Source organism: Nerophis lumbriciformis, linkage group LG15 (genome assembly GCF_033978685.3).
Source record: "Nerophis lumbriciformis linkage group LG15, RoL_Nlum_v2.1, whole genome shotgun sequence".
NCBI classification, from domain to species: domain Eukaryota; kingdom Metazoa; phylum Chordata; class Actinopteri; order Syngnathiformes; family Syngnathidae; genus Nerophis; species Nerophis lumbriciformis.
Window position 1 is genome coordinate 38,000,755 of NC_084562.2, and position 10,000 is coordinate 38,010,754.

Below are 10,000 nucleotides of genomic sequence, written 5' to 3' on the forward strand. Positions count from 1 at the left end.
CATTCAAATACGGTGGCTGAGTTTTCGTCTGCACAGTCATTCCAGGAGCATGATAGCATGGCGAGCTAGCTCAGTGGAAAACTAGAGCAGGAAATACCGCAGACAGACAGGACGGCGCACACAATTCCGCAGCTCTTAGCTCATTAAACCACATAGTAACGCTGCTAGGCAACTTAACTAACTAGTCCATATGTGTGTCGATATACTGTAATTCCAAACTATTACATTTTTCAGAGCGATTATTGCCTATTACGCATCATACTAAAGACTTAGCAGTGTTATCGTTCAAATAGCATATATAATGGGTATGGCTTAGCTCAGCTCCAAACTACCTGGCCCACACTTAGTGCAAGGTGAACCAGTTCATTTGAGTCGTCAAAATTAAACTGAAATAATGATTAAACTTTAAAATTGCCCAATATCTCTTACAAACTGAGAATTCAAGTAATTCCAAATTGGGTCAGACACATGACAAGTGTTCAATGTTTGTGTGTCATTTGCTAATGGGTGTGGTTGTGGTGTGAGGTAGGCTTGTTATGTAGCTAACACACATTTGCTTCCTGGATTGTTATCTACCTCTTGAGGTGAGACCTTTATTTCTGGAGCTTGACTACTCAATAAGGGTGTAAAGGTTGGTGCATTTGCAGTAAAATAAAATGCATTCAGGAACATTGAAAGATGCATAGGACCGGTTTCATACATGTTGTGCATTAAAAATGCTGAAAACCAATCCAATGTAGCTTATGTTATAAGTACTAAACACTTTGACCAAAAATGTGTGTTTCCTTTAATATATCCCATAACAAGAATGCAGCTGGGATAGGTTCCAGCAACCCAGAGAGGGACAAGCAGTAGAAAATGGATGGATGGAAATATAGTAAGAGTAAGTTGGAAGTCAATAAAAACATGGTACCCATGCTGCACTTGTGACACCCCTGGTTTTTTAGTGTTTCTTTTTGGGAAACTACAACTGTAGAAGTATTTTTTTTATTGCAATTTAATTTTCATTTTACATCATTTATAGTTCCAATTTTTTAGGCCCGTTTTCCATTTCTACTGAACAAAAAGGCAACACTTTTTCATCTTATCCACTTGTATTTATTTGTTCATTTACATCTTTCACTGCATGTTCAAAAAGAGGACACTTTATTCACAACAGGGGTTCTCGGTGGTGTTGGAATCTTTGGGCACCTCACGATTTGATTACAATTACGATTCAGGAGCTATGATTCGATTAAATTAATTAATTATTAATACATCTTTATTTTATTTAATAATGATGCAGTTTTCTATTTATTTTCCATTCACTAAATAAGCATTTATCACTTGCAACTTTTAAAAACAGTGCATTTGTAATGAAAAACAGTTGAAACAATTCCCATTACATGTTATAAATTAATGGAAATGTGAGCAAAACATAAGTACCCTATAATAAAGGAGCTTGTTGGATGACTTTTACTAATCAGTTTTACAATTTACTATGTCAAAATTGTGATGCATCTCAAAATTGATTTCCCCCACCTTTAACTCTTACAATATTAGTCGCAAGTCTACACATTCCACTACAAATTACATTACATTAGATAGCTAGTGTTTGCCATCTTAGCATGCATTTTCTTCTTCCTCCAACATTACAGTCTGTATTTTTACGGAAGGCGAATCATTCTCAAACCGCTCATTTTAAATGCAGGAAAAAGTTCAGGTTTAGGGGACTAGCTCCTTCATCTGTCGTCAGCCTGCAGCGGGAGGGGTCTTGATATTGCTGCTGCAGCCACACACCACCTAAAGGATTTCCAACTTTCGCTTATACTTAACGGATGGTATAAAGGAAACTTTTTTTTGTTTTGAAACTGTCACTTTATAATACAGACCTTAAAACCAGTTACCGGCCCATACCTACTTCAGATAAGTGCATACTTCCTGCTTACATCATCACAACATTCAATTTCAGCAGTCTTGTGTTTGTGATAAAAATCTTTGGTGCAACTGCAACAGTACTTTTTTTTTTTTTGTTCCAGCGTTTTTGGCAAAGGCTCACTAAAGATGTGGAAGGCAGCAGCAGGACAGTCAATAAAAGTGGCTGTAGATGAAGGTGGTGATGACTGGGAGACTGACCCCGACTTTGAGGTACAGTAGCATTGCACATCATCTTTGGTCACGTCTTTTTCTTGCCAAATTTTTTTTATTTTTTTTCTCCCGGATTTCTAGAACGATGTATCTGAAAAGGAGCAACGCTGGGGTGCCAAGACAGTGGCTGGTTCAGGACATCAGGAGCACATAAAGTGAGAATACAGATATTTCTTCGGCTGTTAAGAATGCAAAGGTCTAAAGTGTCCTTGACTTTACTTATTTGGAATAGTATCCACCGCCTCCGTGAAACAGTGTCAACAGAGCATACCAGCTTGAAGCAGAAGGAATTGGATAACATGCCTAAGGCCTCACATGGATATGGAGGAAAATTTGGGGTGCAGCAGGACCGCATGGACAAGGTACAGGAAACTATGTGACATAATTAGCCATGAGGCATGTGCATGTTCATTTTTGAATTTTTAAAACATGGATCATTATGGGTTATTAGTAGGGATACACAAAATTCACGGTTCGGTTTGGTTCAATATTTTAGTGTCACGGTTTGATATTTTCTCGACACGAAAAAAGAGAAATTTCCATTCATTTTTCTACTCGAAGTTTTTTTTAATTATCAACATTTTAGTTTCAACTGAAAAGGACAGTTTTTATATTAAATGTATCTGATGCAGCTATACCTGCCCTATTTTCTGCTGTGTATACTTAGCACCATATGAAACAAGCACCTTGTAAAAAAAAAAATATATATATACCGGTATATATATATAAAATAAATGCATCTGATGAATCACCAATCTTCTGTGGTGCATTCTTAGCAGCAGAGTAACAGCGGGTGCTACGGACACTGTTGTCTCTAATTGGGCTTTTATCTTGTTATACAAAGCAGAAACTACGATATCGGTGAAATAGTTTTGTGAAGGAATCTTGTAACGGGGCTCAAGTGTCCGCAGCAAACCCATCCATTTTCTACCGCTTATTCCCTTTGGGGTAGCGGGGGGCGCTGGAGCCTATCTCAGCTACAATCGGGCGGAAGGCGGGGTACACCCTGGACAAGTCGCCATCTCATCGCAGGGCCAACACAGATAGACAGACAACATTCACACTCACATCCACACACTAGGGCCAATTTAGTGTTGCCAATCAACTTATCCCCAGGTGCATGTGTTTGGAAGTGGGAGGAAGCCGGAGTACCCGGAGGGAACCCACGCAGTCACGGGGAGGACATGCAAACTCCACACAGAAAGATCCCGAGCCCGGGATTGAACCCAAGACTACTCAGGACCTTCGTATTGTGAGGCAGATGCACTAACCCCTCTCCCACCGTGAAGCCCGCAGCAAACCCAACATACAGAATAGGGGCGCATGTCGACAGCAATAAAAGTAGCGATCACCTCAATTATTTATTTTGCCCTCTTTGAATCATGTGCTTATAGCTCTCTGTTGTAGCTCCTTGTTTTTGTTTTGTTCCACCTATTTCCGCATCGAGTTGATGCCGGCATAAATGGGTTGTCCTGTTTGTTGTATTTCAACTCTTGTAGTTTATCGTTGTGTTATACTTGCAACATACCGTTATATTTTTGTCCACGACACGCTTGCCATCAGGGTCATACTCAACACGAAAATCAATATAGTTCCACACGCCAGATCTGAATGAAAGGGAGGATCTTTGATTTTAGGTGTATTTGAGGCATTAGCCATGTTGCAACGAGGATCTTTGATTTTAGGTGTATTTGAGGCATTAGCCATGTTGCAACGAGCTATCGCAGCTACAGCTTCGCATGTGGCTTCAGTCTTAACACCTTTTTTTGGTCTCAATGAATGTGGGAGGCGCTGCTAGTCGATCTGCGCTCAACTTAGTATATTCGAGCGCAGATCCACTGGGCTTTCGGCACAGAGCGTATCGTCACAAGTTGATAAACCGAACAGAGACGTATCGAACCGTTTGATACGAGTACATGTATTTTTGCACCTCTCAACAGTTCAGATTTTCCTCATTTCATTATGCTTATTTGCTCTTAGTTTCTTATGATTTTAGTACAGATGCTTAAAACTGGCAGGTTAAAAACAATCTTAAAAAATTGTGATGATAATCAAGATTGGATGATATGAAAAAAATTATCTTGATATATTTTTTTGCCCTATACCGTATTTCCTTGAATTGCCGCAGAGTATATACAGTAGTATGCGCCTGCCTAGAATCACTGCCGGGTCAAACTCGTTTCGCAAAATATTATTTTTATTAGCGCATGTCTAGAATTTCCGCTGGGTCAAACTCGTTTCGCAAAATAATTAGCATATGCCTAGAATTTCCGCCGGGTCAAACTCATCACGTCACGAGTGACACTATTTTCAAAATGGAGGAGGCTGATTTCAATAATTTAAAATCGCATAAAGGGAAGAAGATTAAGAGCTATTCAGTAGGATTTAAGGTCCAAGCTATTGAATATGCTAAAAAGAACAGTAAGCAGCTATGTTTTATTAATATACCGTAGCTGCGTGTGTCAAATATCAGTCATTAAATGACTCCCGCCACCTGGTGGGAGACATACTTGCCAACCTTGAGACCTCCGATTTCGGGAGGTGGGGGTCGTGGTCGGGGGTGGAGCGGGGGGAGTGGTTAAGGGGAGGAGTATATTTACAGCTAGAATTCACTTAGTCAAGTATTCATATATATATATATATATATATATATATATATATATATATATAGTCAAGTAATACCGTATTTTCCGCATCATAAGGCGCCCTGGGTTAAAAGCCGCGCCTTCAATGAACGGCATATTTCAAAACTTTGTCCACCAATAAGCCGCCCCGTGTTGTAAGCCGCATCTAACTGCGCTAAAGGAATGTCAAAAAAACAGTCAGATAGGTCAGTCAAACTTTAATAATATATTAAAAACCAGCGTTCTAACAACTCTGTTCACTCCCAAAATGTACGCAAATGTGCAATCACAAACATACGTATATCAACATGGACAGAGCTGCGTGAAAAAAGCCACCCGGCCTCTTCGCGTAAACTTAAACTTACCTTAACCACTCGCTCATCTTTTCTTCATCCATCCCTTCGAGTTAGCTTTTATGATGACGCCGGCTGGAAAGGTCTCTTTTGGCAAGGTCTTCCTTTTGAATATCACCATGGGTGGAAGTTAGCATGGCAAGCTAGAACCACAGTGAAGGATGACTTCTCATTCCCTGTGGTGCGAATATTCACCGTACGTGCTCCCGTTCCACAGTGCGGTTCACAGGAATATCAGTTGCTGTGAAATACGGTAGTAATCCGTGTGCGGATGGAGAGATTGCGTCTTTTCATGAACCGGATCCTTGTCGCTTAGTAGGAGCCATTTTGTGGTCTTTACAGATGTAAACAGGAAATGAAACGTACGGTGATATCCGCGCGTTTTTTCTTCTTCTTCCGGGGGCGGGTGGTTGCTTACAGTAGAAGAAGAAGCGCTTCCTGTTCTATGGGGGCGGGTGCTTACCTTGGTGGTTGCTTGCGTAGAAGAAGAAGCGCTTCCTGTTCTACCGGGAAAAAAGATGGCGGCTGTTTACCTAAGTTGCGAGATCGAAACTTTATGAAAATGAATCTTAATATTTATCCATATATAAAGCGCACCGGGTTAAAAGCCGCACTGTCAGCTTTTGAGTAAATTTGTGGTTTTTAGGTGCGGCTAATGGTGCGGAAAATACGGTACTTGAATTTCAGTGTTCATTTATTTACACATGTACACACACATAACACTCATCTACTCATTGTTGAGTTAAGGGTTGAATTGTCCATCCTTGTTCTATTCTCTGTCACTATTTTTCTAACCATGCTGAACACCCTCTCTGATGATGCATTGCTGTGTGGCACGCACAAAAGTGCTTTCATCAAAACATTTCATGGCCCAAAACCGGTCAATCCTTGCTTCCTGAGGAAGATCTTCACTGCCAAGCACTTGGTAGTCCACTACTTCTTCCCGGAGGCTATCCAGGTCCAATCGCAGCTGCGGCTTGGAACTTACAAGCGTATTTCTTCATCTTACTCGTCGTCGGCGTCGCCATGGCTGTATCTTCCTCGTTTTTCTGCTTCGTCTCCTTGTTGTGTGCGCAGTTGTGCACTGCACTCTCTAAAAGCCGTGTATGTTATTGTCACATATGCATGTACAGTAGATGGCAGTATTGTCCTATTTAAGAGTGTCAAAACATTGCTGTTTACAGCAGACAAACTGCTTACGGTAGGCGAAAACGTGACTGCTGTTGTTGTGGGTTGTTACAGTGCTGGGAGGACGTTAATGAAACTGCCTAACAATACACCCACATAAGAAACCAAGAACTCGCCCTCGATCATTCTACAGTTATAACGTGATTGGGCAGGCACACTGTTTATATTGTGGGAAAGCGGACGTGAGAACAGGCTGTCGACACGTCACTCAGGTCCGCATGGAGCTGGAGAGGGCGTGGCCTCCAGCTCCGCCTGAATTTCGGGAGATTTTCGGGAGAAAATTTGTCTCGGGAGGTTTTTGGGAGAGGCGCTGAATTTCGGGAGTCTCCCGGAAAATCCGGGAGGGTTGGCAAGTATGGTGGGAGAGGGCGCTAGTGATCCTTCTTGCGTCTACTCGGCTGCAGAAGAAGTGACAACAAGCAGCAACAGTGAGCAGCGATCGTTTATTTTTTCCTCTCGCCTGCACTTTACAATGGAGGATTACATACCGGTATGTAAAATAAAACAGTTTTTCTAAACTGGACTTTCAATCGAAGCAGGAGGTAATAATTAAAGGAATATCTCCATCGAGACAGAGAGACTTTTAAAACTACAAGTTATCGATGCTTTTGTTCAGAAGGAGCTGCGCATGGACTTCATTTATAAGTAAAGGTAAGACCATATTAACGTTTTTTATTAAATGTGCTTTTCATGATGGTATCCTTACATCACACTCAAATTTATAAGCGCAGGCCTAAATTTACCGCATGCCTTTGGTAAGCGCCGGAGTAAGAAGAGGTTTTAAAATAATTAGCGCATGCTTGCATTTACCGCATGCCTTTGGTAAGCGCCGGAGTGAGAAGAGGTTTTAAATTAATTACCGCCCCGGCGGCAATTCAAGGAAATACTGTATCTTGTATTTGGTAACCGAGTAATTGCATAAGACAAGAAACACTTCCTGTCCTTCTCTTTTAATGCATACTGTGTGGAATTTTGGTTTGCCACTGTACTGAAAAATACTACTAGATTTACTGTTGCACTCCTATCATCTAGCTGTCTTAACACTTACTAAATATAGCTACAAAATTGCTAAGTTAGCAATACTTATCCTTCCTGCTACGCCTCAGTATTATCTGGCAGACCTGGTGCGCCTGAGCTGTGTTAAGTTACGCTGCATACGCCACTTATAGCACCAAATTAATTTGTGGTGGTCTAAATTTAAGGCAGGCCGCAACAAAAAAAATGGATGTATGGTGAACACTTTTTTTTGGTATCTACAAAACAGCACTGTATACCTTACAGCAAGATGCGCACTTTATTGAAGCCATCACAGCTTGACAACTTTTTCTCTCTCACACTGGCTCTAACGAGCAGTCAAAAGCCATTGCACCCTGCAGCCTAACGTCACACTCCCAGCTCAGAACCATACACAATTTTCCCATCGGCAAAATATCAGATGGAAACAGAATATTTTAAAAAAAAAATTTAAAAATGGAGGAAAGTAATATCAATTAACTGCCGTAGATTAAAAAAATGATCAGCACTCATTCTCCTTTTCTGTTGTGAAAGTCACAGGTAAATGTACAAGCAATAGTTGAACTATGTCAATAACCGCCCATTTCAACGTCCAATCGGCCAATCCAAAGGGTGTTGAATTAAGCTGTTTCCACTGTGTTGGTTTTGTTGACTTCTGATGTGTAATGGCATCTGCCTATCTCAAATATATTTGCTATTTCATGAAGAAATAAACTAGGGATGGTATGACCGATTTGCATTAATCTCTGTGGTTTCGGGGGTGAATTCACGGTCTATCAGATTATACCTCGTATTGATTCAATTCGATTTTGATGTACCGTATTTTTCGGGTAATAAGTCGCAGTTTTTTTCATAGTTTGCCCGGGGGTGCGACTTATACTCAGGAGCGACTTATGTGTGAAATTATTAACACATTACCGTAAAATATCAAATAATATTATTTAGCTCATTCACGTAAGAGACTAGATGTATAAGATTTCGTTGGATTTAGCGATTAGGAGTGACAGATTGTTTGGTAAACGCATAGCATGTTCTATATGTTATTGTTATTTGAATGACTCTTACCATAATATGTTACGTTAACATACCAGGCACGTTCTCAGTTGGTTATTTATGCATCATATAACGTACACTTATTCAGCCTGTTCTTCACTATTCTTTATTTATTTTAAATTGCCTTTCAAATGTCTATTCTTGGTGTTGGGTTTTATCAAATAAATTTCCCCCAAAAATGCGACTTATACTCCAGTGCGACTTATGTTTTTTTCCTTCTTTATTAAGCATTTTTGGCCGGTGTGACTCCGGAGCGACTTATACTCCGAAAAATACGGTATTTTACCAAAACACAGTACTGTATAAAACAAATAATTACCTAAATTGCTTTTATAACTTCCTTTTAGTTGACGCAAAGAATTGTGGGTAGGCCCTTGTAAGCAACAACCAAGTAAGAATGGCTGATATCGTACACATTCACCTCTACATTCAAAATGTCAGGTTTGTAATACTGTTTTAAAAGAGAAACGGGCATCTTGTAAAAAAATGCTATTTGCAAAATGTTTCACGCTGCAAATACATGGGAATCATTTCAAATTGTTACATGGAATCAGCGCCGACTCTGGATATTTGAATCGTCATGCACTGTGTGATCAGGATGTACGGGAAATCATGTGGAATAGAATCACAATGGCCATTCATGCATCTTCAATGTATTAGATTGTTGCCATTGAACTGAGACGAATATCAAGTAGAGATAAGAGGTGGCCATCCCTAAACTAAACCCAATGCTCAGAGCAATTGTTTAGTCTTTGTTTTTTGTTACCTTTGAGGGTTTTTTCAAAGCCTATATTTCTCTCTCTCTGTGCGTGCGTGCGTGCGTGCGTCATTCAATGCTCATCCCTGGCAAGCACCATCGTCCTTTCAGTATTTTCTCTCTGGTCTGTTTATCCACTGCAACATCAATAACCATTCCTGCATCACAACATAATATTCTGTATTTGATCTAATATTTCATTTGTCTGTGTGTTTTGACAGTCTGCTGTAGGCCATGATTACCAGAGTTTGTTATCGAAGCACTGCTCCCAGACTGATAACTCCAAGGGTTTTGGAGGAAAGTTTGGTGTTCAAGCTGACCGTGTTGACCAGGTATTTATTTATTTATTTTGTCCCGTCCAGCTTCTCAGGCAAATGTTGATGTAGATGCCCATATCGGCTGTACAAATGTACTTTACAAAAGAGAAGTGTGGGATACTTCTCTTGTTGCCTTATTTGTATTTGACTTTATTAAATGTATTTATATTATCATTTGGTGCAGCCAGGCCGGAGCAGGAGGGGATAGAAAGAGAAAAAAAGGAAGACAAAGGGGGACATTTTGGGGACAAGAGGGGGATTAGACAGAGAGACAAAAATAACAACAGCAAACACAACAACAACAAGAGAACAACATCAGCAAATAGGATGTGTACAAATATGATGGTAAACGTGATAGCAAAGAAGCACTTAGTGAAATAAATAATAATACAGAAATGACAATGAGCATTATTACACTACAAATGGAGCAATACAAATACCAATAGAAATAGCGATATTGATAATGAATAATACCAATAATTTACCTCTATTATCAAAATACAGTTGTTCAAATGCAACAATACATATATGTAATGATAACTAGAGATACAAAAGAAAGCAGATAAA

At 40.0% G+C, this 10,000-nt stretch overlaps 1 protein-coding gene across 4 annotated transcripts in view; it reads left to right on the plus strand.

The window, feature by feature from the left end:
• The window catches only part of cttn (cortactin), a 58,367-nt gene that overhangs the window by 163 nt on the left and 48,204 nt on the right, over positions 1–10,000 (plus strand). For 3 of the 4 annotated variants that reach the window (XM_061975195.1, XM_061975197.1, XM_061975198.2), the window contains exons 2-5: positions 2,019–2,127; positions 2,209–2,282; positions 2,360–2,489; positions 9,338–9,448. In XM_061975195.1, coding sequence (XP_061831179.1) covers positions 2,044–2,127; positions 2,209–2,282; positions 2,360–2,489; positions 9,338–9,448 — 399 coding nt within the window. In that variant the 5' untranslated portion in view covers positions 2,019–2,043. Of the gene's footprint in view, positions 1–847; positions 884–2,018; positions 2,128–2,208; positions 2,283–2,359; positions 2,490–9,337; positions 9,449–10,000 lie in introns of those variants that run through there. The other variant, XM_061975196.2, reaches the window with a different exon arrangement.